The sequence below is a fragment of the Onychomys torridus genome, chromosome 17 (assembly GCF_903995425.1).
Source record: "Onychomys torridus chromosome 17, mOncTor1.1, whole genome shotgun sequence".
Taxonomy (NCBI): Eukaryota; Metazoa; Chordata; class Mammalia; order Rodentia; family Cricetidae; genus Onychomys; species Onychomys torridus.
The window spans coordinates 46,610,756-46,626,621 of NC_050459.1; the positions used below are offsets into that span (position 1 = coordinate 46,610,756).

Below are 15,866 nucleotides of genomic sequence, written 5' to 3' on the forward strand. Positions count from 1 at the left end.
AAGCCGGTGATTTTTTTTTTCCCCCACCCATATAGACAGAGAGGTACTCTCCAGGGATGATACTGGTTCATGTAACTTGAAAATGGGACTGCCCTTGTTTAGAACTTCATGGAACACTTATTGACAGCTCTTTGCTGAGAAATGATTCCCTCCTTACCAGTGTGGTGGGGAATGTTTGATAAAAGCCTCCCTTTCATCCCACCAAAATAAATGTATACCTAACACCAAGAATCAACAGCATATCAATGTTTCCGACTATCATCCATGGTCCCTTTGTGTATGACTCTGTCCAGGGCTAAGTGCTTTCCATCTCATCAGTCTACTGAAATAATAATGTAACCGGCCATATATCATTACTGCATGAACCAGCAGACATATGCTGATGTTATCAATTCCAGACTAAGGAAAGCCAGGATGTGACAATGTTGCCCAAGGACAGAAGCTGCTGACAACTGAGAGAACACCTCACAGGGGAAGCAATTACAGAAAGCTGAAGTCCTCTAAATGCACAGTAGATGAGACACAATAAATAACAATCAGAGAGCCATGTCACCTCTCTGAGTATTATTCACCTTCAGTTAGAAGCCCGGGATCCAGGGACAGCTCTTTTCCTTTTCAGGTGATAGCTGCTCAATCCTTAAAGGGACACCAGAAGAAAAAAAAAAGTTCCAGGAAGCAAACCCATATTCACACTCACACTTAGTCAGACCGGAGGCTCACCTCTAAAACCACACTGCGATTTGACAGACATACAAACTCACAAACCTGTCTCATTTCCCTGTAAGTTAAATCGGTGGTCATGCAAGCCTAATTCTTATCAAGTCAGTCAAGGCCATACACCTACACATCTGGCTTGTCTTTCTTTGCTAATACATTATCCGCCTATTTCTACAAGAACTTCAGTATTTCTGCAGGGAGTTTATGAATTCCTTAAGTTCCCAAATTCCATTCAGAGCTTTGGAGAAAGAAAGAAGACAGAAAAAAAAAAAAAATCTAGTAATGCACTTAAGCCAAACTACAGTCTGCCACAAATGCAAAATAACCTGTGTTACCAAAAGTAATTAACATTTGCTCTGATGTACTGGAGAAGCCCAGCTAGCCTATTGACGTCTTCTTCTTAAGAAAAACAAATTGACTGGACTCTAAGTAATGATGACATCACAAACTACTCTTGTTGAGCTTATTTCTTTCCATGATAGAATCCCAGCCTCTCACATTGGAGCTCTCTTAAATCTGGAACACTTTCTACATGATTAAATGTGAAACCTGGCAAGGTGCAAGCAAGGGCTTCCACATACATTTAAACATGGAGCATCATGATGTATTGTACAGGTTTATCTTACCGTAAAGCTATTGGGCCAAAGTACATAAACAGCTCCTTCCCCAAGGTTTCCACGCCACTGTAAACGTATCCATTAAACAATCTCAAAAACTGCCAGCCAGGATCTTTAGTATTCATTGTAGCAGCCTAGTAGAAAATACATACATATGTAACCCACACACACACATGAAAACTTTAAGCACAATTATAATGCAATTCATAAATCCATTCCCATTACTCTACAACCAGGTTCATTCCTAGAAGAAAAGTGACCTCTAAGAAGTCAAATAATGGAATCATCTACATAAATATATTTTGTCCAATTACTATGCAGTGACTGGAAAAGAAAATGGCCAATGTTTTCAACTGAAAAATAAAAGTTACTGAAAATAATTAAGATGACCTTTTCCCAAGACCAGTGTGCGTGTCCACGCACTGCATGCACATGCATGAAATTACAGGAAAGCTATGAGAATGTTGTAAAACTAACAAATAAAGCTTTCTACTTCCAAAACTATATATAATCAAGGTCCTTGAAGGGGAATTCTGATTGGATTGCTAAAAGTGATGAATAAAACTAAGATTTTAACTATACTGGTGTGTGACAGGCCACAAGAATATATTATAGAGTCAACTGTGTATTAAAGCTATACTTTGACTGGCCAAGGGTCTGTCAAAAGGCAAGCCATTTATTATGAATATTTGGTGTTATTCAGCTCTTAATATTTCAGCTGTCTTCTGCTATGAAATTCTTGCATGCCCAAATATTCCCAGACCAATTGGCAAACAGCTCAGCTCCTCAGACCTGCTGAACTTCTAGGTAACTAACTTCGCTGCTGGAGCCAGTACTTGGATAAGGTCCTGTAGGCAAAGACAAGCTGGTGGGAAACACATAGCTTTGTTTCTTGTGCTAATGAACCTCAGACCATCCTCTTCCCTTGAGGCCTAGTGGCTCTCCAGAGCAATTGACTGAGAACAAAAAGAGATTTTTACATATCAAGGTGGAAGGTGGGGTGGAGGAACATTTCTGAGGAGACAGAGAACCCGTGACCAGCTAAAGAGAACACTGTCGGACAGAAAGGCTTGACCAGGGTGAAGAGAAGAACACAGAGGTAATGGAGATGGTAAGGCAGAACTCTTGAGCCAGGAGTAGAGAGCAAGTAGGATGGAGGGAGAAGAAACAGAGGATGCAGATAAGGTGGGAAGCATAAGAGCTTAGTTGTTAGCAGGGCTTTGAGGAACAGTATAAGAGAAGCAAAGAGTAACTGAGTGTCAGGATGGAACTGAAGCTATGTAGACAGGGTTTCATCCCAGAGAAAAGATTTATTTTTGTCCTGAATGCCTGATGGAGCTGTAGCTGAATAGATGGAATTTTATCTTAGAGGAATAAAGTTAACAGACATAAGAGCACAGTGTATGTAGATTTTTATCCCTCAGATATCCCACACCGGATGTATCGAAATGCCTGGACGCTGGGTATTCCATACCGGTGAAATTTTAAATCCACACTAAAAGTTGGAGAAAACTAGCAAAGCCCTGAGCTATCCTGTAGCACAGGGACACTTAGGAGAGCTAAGGAATGAGACCTCCCCTTCCTATGGTCTGTGGAAGATGAGAATTAAAGCCTGATGTCCAGTAGAGGTATCCCTTTCCTCCTCTGTCTTTAGTCCTTTGAGGTCTTTCCCTGAAGCAGAGGCCTGTTTTCTCAGCCAGGAGAAAATCTAGCAAACCCCAGTGGCTGTCCTGTCCTTTACCACTCAGGGCTGGGTGGCAAGTACTTGAAGGGATGCTCAGTTTGCTAGGTAGGTGCTGAGGTCTGAGCTCTGGTCCTCCTGATTCTGCACCAATGCTCTAAACAGTTGAGGTATCACTCCAGCCCTCTTCCCCAAAACACAGTTACACACACACACACACACACACACACACACACAAAACTATACTTTACACATTACCTCTTAATCTTAGATAATCTGTCATTTACCTCTAATTTTTTTTTTTCTTTCTTCTCAAAGGGCCAAAGATGGCTCAGAAGACTCTGAACAGGGGTGAAAAAAAATTTCATCTTCTCTTCAATTTCAGGTGAAGTAATATTCCCCCACAATTTTCAAACTTTCGGCTCATGAATATGTGTTATTCTAAACGACGGATTCTAATGTTTCTTTTCTTTATTTTTACTAAATTGGTCTTTGTTTTTTAAAAAAATAAACTCTAGGGGTTATTTCTGAGAAAGATAAGCACACATGCGAAAAGGCTGAGAACAGCCCTTCTTCCACGGCTCAAGATTACAGCAGACATGGCTCATGCCAGAACTTTCTACTGCCTAAAGTTCAGGGACCCTTAAAGGGTTTTTAAATCTCTCTTTTTTACCTTTTCTTTTTCATTTCCCTTGGTTTTTTGAGACAGGATCTCATTATATAGCTGTGGCTCTCCTGAAACTCACCATGTAGACCAGGCTAGCCTCAAACTCACAGAAACCCTCCTGCCCTGTCCTCCCAAGTGCTGGTATTAAAGGTGTGTGCTACCATAACTGGCTTAGGTCCTGTCTTTGTGGTTAGTACTGGGGAATTAGCTACAGGCTCAGAATAATTAACAAACACATACACATAGTAGTTAAAATAAAAGCCTTCCAGTTCTGCGGAAAACACAGGAAGAACCTGGAAGATTCTAGCATCAGAGTTACTGGTCCAGGCGTTACCATGTCCTTGGAACTTCTACATCTGAATCCTCTTCATGTTTACAAATGAACTCAGAAACCTCTGTATGATTATCAGCTATTATCAAGGCAGGCTAGCGTGCTCAGTGAGGGGAAAACGTGTTCACATGTGCTTTGTTTCGGTAAATGAATGGGTGACTGTCCTGGAGTGACTAGCAGCAAGAATCTTGCTTTTCTGTCTCCAGGAGTCTCTAAGCCACTTACATACACTTCAAGCCAAGTATAGAGTCCAACAGCAGATTTCAAGGTAGGTTTCCATAGCAACCAATTAGTATGTATAAAGTTCTTTAAACTAGCCAGGACACTTTCAAGATGATGAAACAGAGCAGACATAGATCTTTTATGAGTAACTTTTGTCTAAGAACAGATTAGGTCACATTTTCAGGATTCCAGATTTTAAGTCTTACTGTCATTTAAAATTTTCACTTACAAATTAATGTCTCAGAACCTTGTTTCTTGGCCATTCCAATGTCAACTATCTCTTATTCAGCCTTATAAATTCTTCACTAGTATCTGGTTTTAACCATACATACTGTCTGGAATGTCCTATTAGGGATTCCAGCAGTGTTAGGGATGAATTGCATCCAATTTAACACAGACACAGACACAGACAGACATACAGACACAGACACAGACACAGACACACACACACACACACACACACACACACACAGCCACATGCATGTGAGTGAGCTTGGATCTAGCATGTTCCCCAAGTTCTTGGTTCAAAAAGAAAGAGTTGCTTGGGCTTTGAACTTATTTGGCCCAATGTTTTCACAAGTTAAACACCAAACTTATCATCTACCTAAACCTGGTCAATTACATATGCTTTTGTTAGCACTGCTGCTTTCACTTAGGGTCCTATACCACGTTGCCCCACATCCCTTCCCTACATGGGAACTCACACAATTGGATGGTTCCTATTACCCATTTACACCCTACCCAGACTTTTTTCTTTCTTTCCCTCACCCAGTTCTGACTTCACCATGGTTCATAATGGCTCTTGGCAAAGGCTCAGCTGCTGTCACAGTTCGGGATAAGATAGTAAATGAGTCCTAATTGTCTCATGTGAAGTCTCCTCAAATTGCTAAATTAACAGCTTTGACAAGAACTTACATCATTTATGTAAAAACTGTGGAAGCCAAAAGCTCTGACAGTTCATGTTATTCTCTTCGCTTTGTCTACAACTGAAGCTCTCTTGACAACCCAAGTGGTACATGACATCTAGAAAGACAACTCTTTCCATCAGAAATGGCCGATTTGTGACTGTTTAAATGGATTAGTGCATTTCAGAAAAGTTTATTGACATCCTTGTATATTTCAGGCTGGGTTCTAGCAGCTGAACAGGTATTAGTAAGTCCAACAAATTAAACCACTCGTCATTGTGGAGTTTATACTCTAGTGGGGAAAAGACCGAGAGAGAAGTATAAAAACAGTTTCTTAGGATATTTCAAAAAGAAGTAAAAGCCAGGTTGGGTGGTTGTGATACACACCCTTAATCCCAGCACTGGGGAGGCAGAGGCAGTCAGATGTCTGTGAGTTCAGGGTCAGCTCGGTCTACTGTGTGAGTTCCAGGATAGCCAGGACTGTTCTGAAGAGAAATCCTGTCTTGAAAAACCAAAAAGAAATAGAGATGATAAGAAGGTCAAGGTTTCGAGGAGGGTACAGCTGGTTGCAGTTTTCAATAACCTCACTGGGGAACTGGCATTTGATCAAGTTTTAAATGAGGCGAGGGAGTGAGCCATGGCTTTAGAAGAAGGAGTAACAGTGCAGTGCCATTCTTGTGTCACGGGCCAGGGTGGCCACTGCACCGAGGACAAGTAGGATAAGATAAGTGAGCCTTGAAATATAAAAGGAGTCAGATTGAGCGGCCTAAGGTCCAATTTAAGGAGTGGCTTTTTTCTCCTTAATGGAGTGAAGCAAAAATATGATCTGCATTAGTATTTTAAATGCGCTCAGTGGCTGCTGGATAGAATTTTGGCTGAAGGAGTTGAAAGTAAGAGCCTGAATATGACTTATGAGACAACTGCAAAGATCCAGCTAAGAAACAGAAGGATCTGGGCCAGTGAGATGTAGCGTACTGAAAATGGCCAAGTCTTTAAACATATTTAGAAAGTCAAAGTATTTGCAAATGAACTGAATGAGGAAGAGGGGAGACAGAGATCTAAGATGATTAGTTTGGGGCCTGAATAATAAGATAGAAGTCACAGAGAGACCTGTGAGGAAAACACTCAGGACAGAAAAAGTGGGTTTAATTTTAGACATGTTAAGTGTCTGGTGCCAGGAGGTGGTGACACATGCCTTAAGTCTCAGCACTTGGGAGGCAGAGACAGACAGATCTCTGTGAGTTGGAGGCCAGCCTAGTCAAGGCTACATAGGTCAAGGTTACACAGAGAAACTGTCTCAGGGAAAAAAAAAAGTTGAAATGTCTGTTAGGAAAACATCAAGAAGTCATAGATGGGATTCTGGAGATATTTGTGCTTGAAGATAGAAATTTTGTTCAGTGTTCTGCAAAGAAACTGTCTAAAAATAGCAAGCGATGTTAGATGAGATGGATGGGACTATGTTCAGATACACAGCCCAGGCACAACAAAAGTCTAGGGTACTCCAGAGTTAAGCTGTTGGGAGGAAGAAAAATGAGGTAAGAAAGCTTATGATGTCAGGAAAAAGAGGACAAGGCACAGAGAGACCAAGAAGGCAGCTAGCACGGCAATAGCAAAACCCAGCAAGGCTGGTATCCCAGGAGCACGCGGAAAGCGTTTCAAGGAAGAGGCCACATGAAAGGCTGCTGAGAAACCAAGTAAGACAAAGTCTGAGCCTGGAGCCTGAACCCAGCCACACAGGAGTCATTCACAGAAAGAGATTTAGAGACATAAGAAGGGCAAATGCCTGGTTAGAGCAGCAAAATGGAGGTATCACAGCGCAGAGTGTCTGCAGAGAGGCAGAATGAAGTCTCAACGTGTACAGAACACCCAAACGGGGGGGGGGGGGGGGGGCGCGGGGGGGGGGGTTAAGAGAAGAAATGGAGATGAGCAATGTTTTGTTCACTTTGAGATGATTTGTGTTGGTATGTTGATGGGAAAGATTCCGTCACGGAAATCAGTCACACAAAAGAACACCTGCAGCACCATCTTTAGGAAGCAAGAGGAGAAGGCTCAATGTCACATGCAATGTCTTGGTCTGGATGGAGACACACACTTTAATATCACGCGCCCACAAGGCAGGGCTGAGGGAGGACGCTGAAGACCCGAGTTCCGGATGCAGGGGTTCTCTTGGTTTCAGGACCCTGGACGCTGGAGGTAGACTGAGCTGAGTTCTCCAGAGAACACCACTGGACTGCGCCATACCTTTCCCAGACCCTGCAACCTACCTATCCCTTCAATTGTAAGTTACGCCACTAAATAAACCTCCCTTTTAACTTCGTGGAGTGGCCTTAATAATTTCACCAATAAACCAGGAAACAGGATCATCAACTAAGAGAAATACAGGGATCCAGATCCTCAAAAATTATGTGTAGAATGTGATAATGTTATGCCAGCTCATCATTCTCAGGTTGAAGCCAGTGTCCTCACACACATGGCATTACTAGTTCCATCCTCTCATTTAAAATCTGCCAAAAGACATCTATGAAAAAGATGGCCTTGAAATCTCACTGGATAGCACCAAGGGCATGCCTACCTATCCTAACTAAAACTCATTAATTAATTGTCCTAATTTCACTGAAGGAAAATGCTCTAAGTTGTAGCTAGTTAATCTTGTGCTTACCTATATCATAACTCTCCTGATTTTTTTTTTTTTTAAATTTTATAGATTCTGAAAACCTGGCCAATAGCTGACAGATATTTTATACCCTACAGGGACAACTCTGCCACTGTCAGAACACTGAAGTTTAATTCAGCAGCAATGTACCACTGTTGATTGTTGTAACTGGAGGACCAAAATATTTAAGTCAAATTCATATCTAATTTTTGGTACCTTTTAAAGCTAAACCACTATATTCAGACATATATCTCAGAAGCATCCTATATTAAAAAAATAAAACTGAAAATATAAGTTTCAATAGAAGTCTAAACTTTTGGCTATTAAAATACCCAGGGCTACAATAATACCTGTTAGGGAGAGATTGAAATCATCCTCATACTAATAACTATTCTAGATTTTTCTCAGGTAATTTCTAACCATGTGCTAACTTACTATACAGAACACATAAAGTGGGTAATATAGTCTATGAGGAGGACCTAAAACATCACACTCGGGGGTTGATTTCAACAAATTTTTGTTGCACTATAGACCTCTATACATACATATAATATGTGCGCGCACACGCACGCGCATGCACACACACACACACACACACACACACACACACACACACACGGTATCATCACTCAAGGAAGAAAGGTTTGTCTTAGAGCATCCATTAGTACATCTACTGTTAACCATCAGAAACTCTAGGAACATCTAAATGTGAAAATTTTATCCTTTTAGTATTATAAAACAAAGCCTTCATGGATTGTCCTTCAAACCTTTATGATTCCTGGACCACTTACTTATTAACAACTCAGAGGAGACCATATGCCCTTGCAAATCAATTCTGTTGTGCCTAGGAGGAGGAATCCAAAAATATAAAGGCCAATATACTTAAAATGCATGAGACCATTATATATCTTCACACAGCTGTCAGGAAAACGTGAAATATGTTGTCGTGGCTGAGAGCCTCTGAGAGCCTCAAACAAAATTCTTAAAGGTGTAAAACACATCTCACTTGCTCTACTGGTATTTTAGCCTATTCTTCATAGCTAAAGACGGTATACATTATGACATCAAAGATGAAAGCAGTTATGAAATTAAAGGTTCTACCACACCGAAAAACTGTTGATGGCCCTATGAACATCAAAAGTGTAATGTAGGAGGTAGCAGAAGGCCAGGCAAGGAGTAAACAGAGATGGGGAAAATATTTACTTAGGGAAAAACAATGACCTGAAACTATCAAATGACTTCAGCAGAGCAGAAATTCATCCAGCCACAGATGCTGTGCGACCTTAGCTTGAACAGGTTTTAAAGAATTGGCTTTTTTTTTTTTAACCTAATGAGGTATTTAGGAATTAAAGGGAAACGTTGACACGAATGCCTTCCTTGTTTATATACATGGTTTAGACCTCGCTGGCTCTCACATTTCCCTGTTGCCTATCTGGGGAAGCTTGCTGCTGGCCCCATCTTGGCAGATCGCTTTCTTATCCACTGCCATGGTACTTATTACACTGAATTATTATATGTCTGCGACTTGTATTTCTCCCCCATCTATATAAGTTCCCTGGGGACAGTGACTCTGTTTAGCCAATATCCTCAAGGGCTTTCTACAGTGTCTGGGGAGATTTGTAACATCCGTGGAATTAAATAGAACCTTTGTCCCTTCCCTTCTAAAATCAGGACTGGATTTAAAATATACGACTACTGTTTCCACCACTGTGCCCTTTTTACAGTTACTATTACCAAAACTTCTTCCCAGAAAAAGAAAGAGGAAAAAAAGTCTTTTACTTTCTAATTATGTGCAGTGGAAGGAACACAATGATTGTCAAATGCCACATGGAAGTAAATTTTTAGAACTAGCCCTTCAAATTTCCCAGGAAGTAAAGAACGTTATATGCTATGCAACCTTTTCCAATCAGATTGACTCATGGTTCGCAACCAATCCCAAAGAACCCTATCCCGCTGTGCCTCCCCCTTTCTGACTGGTCCACTTGGCATTCACTCACGGCTTTAAAAAGTGTACTCAGATATTTATTTCATTTTTGGAGGAAAATGACATGTAAAGACCATTTTTAATTTTGGGTTATCCATTATGCAGGTGCTTTGCCCAAGACAACTGATTCCCAAGACACTGTCACTTTTAAATAACCAACTCTACAGAACACTTGGGGCAAAAGGAAAGTCTCAACTGTACCTGATGAGCTCTCACAAGCCCCTTCATATCTTTTTCACTGCTTCTTCTTCTGTACCATCTCATTGTACGAGTTTCTGCGTACAGACTGGGCAAGGCTTTTGCAATAAACCTAAGATATTTACAAGACATTCAGTTGTCCTGCTGTGGAATCTAAGGTTATCACCTCTTTCTATAAGCTTCTACTGCCCAGACAAATTCAAAAATTAATTTCCAGAAGGCTATTATCTTTGCTATAACTATACACAATTGCCCAATACGTATTTGACTTTCTCATGTTGACCCTTATAATCTTGTTACTGTGTTATTTGAACATTTGGACCTTTTCTTTCTTTGTCTGAAATAGAGATGAAAATATCCTTTGCCACAATTTTAAGTATGATTGAGTAGGGTTCACCTTCCCATTTTCAAGTGGCTTAATAATATGAAATCTTCAAAACAACATATATTTCCAGAGACAGCCCATGATTTATTGTGCTGATTACCATTTATCTTGCCTACCCATGGGTGAACCAGGAAGATGAACTTTTCAGAGAAAAATAAGACTTTCCTAGACAAATGTTTTGACTCTCATTTAGTTGTATACTGTTGCCACAGAGAATGTCCTATTCACTCTCATAGTCTCAGTAATATACTTTTTAAAATTACAGGTCACTTATCTATCAATCTAAACCCTCAAAAACCCTAATTTCAAAATGATTTCCAAGATCCAAAATAATGTGTTTAGGACCATACATGAAAATGTGTTCTACACCCTTGAGAACTTTTGTGAAGGCTAAATAAGTTGTATCTCTCCTGATGATATCAAGGGCTCATCCACTCCTCATAAAAGAAGAGGGCATTCTAACATATTCTAATGTAAGGGGGTCTGCTGAGAAAGCTGTGCTCTAGGAAAAAGAGGAGCAATCACAACAATGTTTATTTTGCTAACTACTAAGCTAAGAGTTTTTAGGTCCTCTAACTTAACCCTTGATCAAATGAAGTAAGATGTGAGGACAAGCATCTCCACATGAGGATGTAACAAAAGTACAGATGACCGGATGTTCTTTACAGCATCTGTCTGATGTTGGAGCAAAGCTACAACAGCCATAGACAACTCACCACCCTCATCTGTAGAATAAATAGAATCTTCTTCATTTTCCTTCCTTTCCTGAGTCCATGTAATAGTGGGTGCTAATCATAATGACCTCGGGAGTCTCTGGAAAAGTCCTTATCAGTATCTACTTCAAAGACAAGAAGTATGTGATGCATGTCTTACAAAATATATAGGAAACCATTTTGGATATTTGATTAGCTTGTCTTTTCAAATAAAAGGCAAGAAAAACATCTATGTTTCCTTTTTTTTTTTTTTTCCTACTTTGAACACGGGGAGACTTTTACTATGGGGTTTCTGTATTATGATGTAGCAATACATGCCTCCAAATGACACATATAAGTAAAGGTTCACATAGTCATAATAAGAGACTCCAGACAGACTCTTAAAAAAAGAAATACCATTTTACATTATTCAAAGCTTGGCTTTTCTCCATCCAGCCAACTAATATTTAAATACCTAGGCTGGTCATGATGCTCTAACATAGCATACAGATAAATTAAATGTTGGTAACATATTAAACAGATGTATGAAATCTTAAGGGATCATCAGGATAACCAATGCATGTTTCAAATCAATGAAAGTTTATGATAGACGGTTTCATTCTTGTGAAAGGAGATTAACTAAAAACACATGCAGATTACATGCTGATTTCACTGAAATACTATATCAACCCAAAAATTAAAATTGGAGGATTGACTCTTCAAAGCTCATTAGCCGAACATGTTCATTTACATTCTGATATTGTTTCTTACCATAAGGTCCCACCAGCTCCAGCAGAGTTTGATGCAATGTACTTACACGGTTGCTTGACTTTAAGCTGACAAGACAATGGGCCACAACTTAGAAAAGTAATACAGCATGTGGATGACTGGCAGATGCCAAGATCTTCTACAGCGAGTGTTCTTCAAAACAAGGAGCAGTTGTCACAGGGGGAGGGGAACAAGTGGGTTTTCTATGGACTTTAAATTAGAACAAAGAGAGATGCTGTATGATGAACAGAATAAGTGGTTCATTCTGGCAGTAGCTCCTGAGGTAAGACATTTTATGTTTGGTTTTAGGAATGATTATCTGAAGTTCAAATCTTTTATTTTAAATGGTCACTTAATATTTCTTTAGCTCTCCTTTGTTATTTTTTTCATATTTATTGTACTGTAAAGAATACAGTATGCAATTATTTTTAAATGCTGCTTTGAGGAAACTAATCATTTCAAGCCAGCAGTAGAAACATTAAATAGCTTTAGCTCTTTGGCATATATGCCTAAGAAACGGGATCATCTATTACAATAATGATCTTGCCAGAAGTTTGTGACAATGGTCCATATTTTAATGAAATTTAGTATAGATCCAACATCCCTCTCAAATGCAATAGACTGCTGATATTTACAAAGGTTATTATGCTTTTTTAGATCAAAGGCTTAGAAAATGAAGCCACAAGAGAGTATTTAGAATTTTACAGAAAGCCACAACATTATTAATTCCACATTGATTTTCAATCCAATGTCAATACAAGTGGATCCTTCATCCTAATCACAAGGCTCTATTCCAATAATTAATTCCTCTTTCTATTATAGCATTATCCATAATAGCTTTAAATGCAGGGCTATTTATTTGTGGAATATAGCTTAGTGAATACTGTTGCCAAGGGACTCTAATCACTGCTCAACCATTAATAAAGCACTTATATTAGGTTATCAAGATGCACTCTTTGGTGCCATCTGAACACAGGAATGAAGAGAATTATCAGAGCAGATAATTGACTGAGGTGAACAAAATTTAAATGGTGGAGGACACCACCAGAACCCAAGGTCATACTTCTTCAGTTAATAAGAAACTGCTATCATGTGCAGGGCCTTATGGTGGGCCATTGCATTAACCACTCTTATTGAATCTTTTATTACTGAATAGCATACATAAAAGTATTTGTTTTGCAGTCTGAAGGGAGATCAAACCTCAGTCCAACCCCTTATTACATGTGATAGTGTTCAACTGATTTAAACTCACCTTGAGCCCCTATATTCACTTTCTGTAGTATCAGGTTTATTTTTATGGTAGTACTATCTTTCTCAGGGATAACTGTACTTCATGTTTATCACAGATAATCAATGTAAACTTAAAAAAATTGTGAATACTATTTTTCCTAAATCCCAATGAGATGATTATTTAAAACAATCAAGGTTTCTTGCAACAGGAATCTTATTTGGTTTTATTTTCCCAGCAACTAGCACAGAGTATATAAAAAAAAACACAGTTGAATGATATAAACCATGGTACCAATGAGGATGTTCATATCTTAGGCATTGCTAAGTGCTACAGTCTTTACTTCTAATATGGTGACTGGCTTCCTGTACTTAGTCTCTCTACCATCAGCAGCTGAGCCCAAGCTCCTCACCTGCATCACTGCAATGCCTACTTGAGGTTTCTTTCAGTTTATTTTTTCTTCAATATACAGGGTTCTATCAAAACTGTAAACAAACCCTACTACAATTCAAGGTTTCTCATGGTGACTAAGATAGAGAAAAAGTCCCTAACGTGAAGCATTTGAAATGGCTCTGCAGGTAAGGGCACCTAAGGCTGAAGTTGTCAATTTGGCTTGGTCCCTGGATCACACACTAGGTAGAAAGAGCGCTAACCCTGCAAGTTGTCCCAACTTAGGCTGTGACACACAGGCAACCACATAAACAAGTACACACACAAATTAAAATAACAGTCAAAGAAATTCAAGTCCCAATTGTGGTATATGGAGTTCTTCATAATCTGTCAACTTTAATATCAAACCACCTTCTTATCTCACTCTTTTACACACACACAGATTTTCTTTCAGGCCCTTGTATGCTATTCTTCTGCACAGAGGCCCACCTTCATTCCAGGAACTCTTTATCACCTGTGCCCGCTTCATATACCAGCTGTGTTACCTCCCTAGGAGAGACTTCTCTGGTCTCTCTCTATGTGCTAACAGAGAATCACATTCTTCCTTTGAGAACTTACCAATCTGTAATCCTTTATGCTCACTGAATGGCTATGCACTTTCCCAACTACAGTATAAAAACAAACTTACTTTCACTTCCCGTACTTTGGTACTTTAAGAGTATTCCAAATTTTGCTGAGTGAGTGATCTTCATCAACATTAGTGCTTTAGAGAAACCATTAACATAGATCTCTAGAGTACTCTTAAATAATTTCGAGAAACATGATAATTAAAAAAAAAAAAGCACAGAGCACTTGCTGACATATCAAAGTAAACAGAAGCACAACTGTTCAAAGATCCAAAACATTTTTTTTTTACTCAGCTTGAAAATATGTTTTCCTCGGTTCCTTCAAGTTGTGAACATATGCTAATTTCAGAGCAGAAAACTTCTTCCCTGGACCAAAGGCGATATGGAAGCTTTGCAAGAGAAATTGAAGTGCAGTACAATATTGCATGTATCCACGAAAAACAATCAACCACACGTCTAAGGGGCTTTCAAAGCATGATAGTTTAATCAGAATAATTTTAGTACAGTTCTAAGTTCTTACCAAATGACTATCTAGCCATCTGCAATGTATGCCTGAGTGGCAAGAAGCTGTGCTCCAATTTACTTTAAAAAGAAATAAATTCACTTAAGGAAACCAGAGCTAGGTTTTACTGCCCCCTCATTAGATGGCAATATTCAGCTGAGTGAGTATTTAGTGCTAAATTTTCCATGTGCAATTTTAGAATTATATATTACTTATCAACTGCAGATTTTTCAGGCAAGCAAAGGGCTAGAATTTTATGTTGAAAGTTCTTACAATGTGAAGAAAAATAGACGCTGCACAAATCTGATGAGACCATCAGTGAAAGTAGACGGTAAACATCAGAAAACATCTTTTAAGGACTGCCTTGCAGAAGCGGCTTGTTATAACTAAAATATCATCCAAGGAGCTAGCACTGGCCGTGTTAGCCAGCTTCTGGCTAGGACTCACTTCTTGGGTCACGATAAATGTTGGGAAAATACAGGCCCTAGAACACCAGAACCGGAGTAGATGCAGATGCCAAGGATGCCAGAAAACAGGCTGTTTTCTGTTCTCACTCATCTTCCCTCGGCAAGCTCCAAGCAGGACTGACTCACCTGGGAAGAGACTCCAGCCAGAGAGGCTGCAGGGGGCAACGCAGGGCCCACCAGGCTCTGCAGAGCTTGTCCCTGCACGCCAGTCACCGCTTGGCCTGGGAGCACTCGCGCCCGAATCTTCTCTCCATTCAGAGTACAGCCTGGCCCTTCCACCATCTCTGGAACCCACCTTGAGCTCCTGCTGGTTGCAAGGCCTGACTGAGGAACAACCAAGCAACTTCACTTCCGGGTAGCACAGACAGGGCGGGCTGAAAGTTCAAATCTCCCGCGTGCTCCGTCCCGCCTAGGGCCCCCTAGGCCCCGCCCACCAGAACTCAAGCCCCGCCTATCTGCGTCCATGCCCCGCCCGGGGGGGGGGTGGCGACTCCTCCCGGAACCCTGCAGCTCACCAGCACCCCAGGCGCCGCGGTCACACATGCCTCTATCTAAATCCAGTGCAAATTGAAAGCAAAGCAAAGAACTAGGCTTAATGTAGGGAACGTGAGGAACTGGGACTTGAACACTTAGAAACTGTGTTCCAACTACTCAGCCCATGCACTCTTCCCAAACCAACCTCTTTTTTTTTTTTTTTTTTTTTTTTTTAACCAACCTCTTAATAAGCCCTAAAACCCGAAGTTATTGAAGACAGTCTGGCAGACCGATGCTTGGTAAGCCTTATTCTAACCTGAGGGGCAGGACAAAAGCTGAGAGGCAGTTTTAGGAGACAA

General features: G+C 40.2%; 1 protein-coding gene across 1 annotated transcript in view; it reads right to left on the reverse strand.

Moving 5' to 3' along the window:
- Positions 1-15,315, reverse strand: part of Neil3 (nei like DNA glycosylase 3) — a 50,177-nt gene extending 34,862 nt beyond the window's left edge. The window contains exons 1-2 of the mRNA XM_036166952.1: positions 15,160-15,315; positions 1,344-1,468 (exon numbers count right to left, since the gene is read on the reverse strand). Of these exons, the coding sequence (XP_036022845.1) occupies positions 1,344-1,468; positions 15,160-15,315 (281 nt within the window). The remainder of the gene's footprint in view (positions 1-1,343; positions 1,469-15,159) is intronic.
- Between the last annotated feature and the right edge of the window lie 551 nt (positions 15,316-15,866).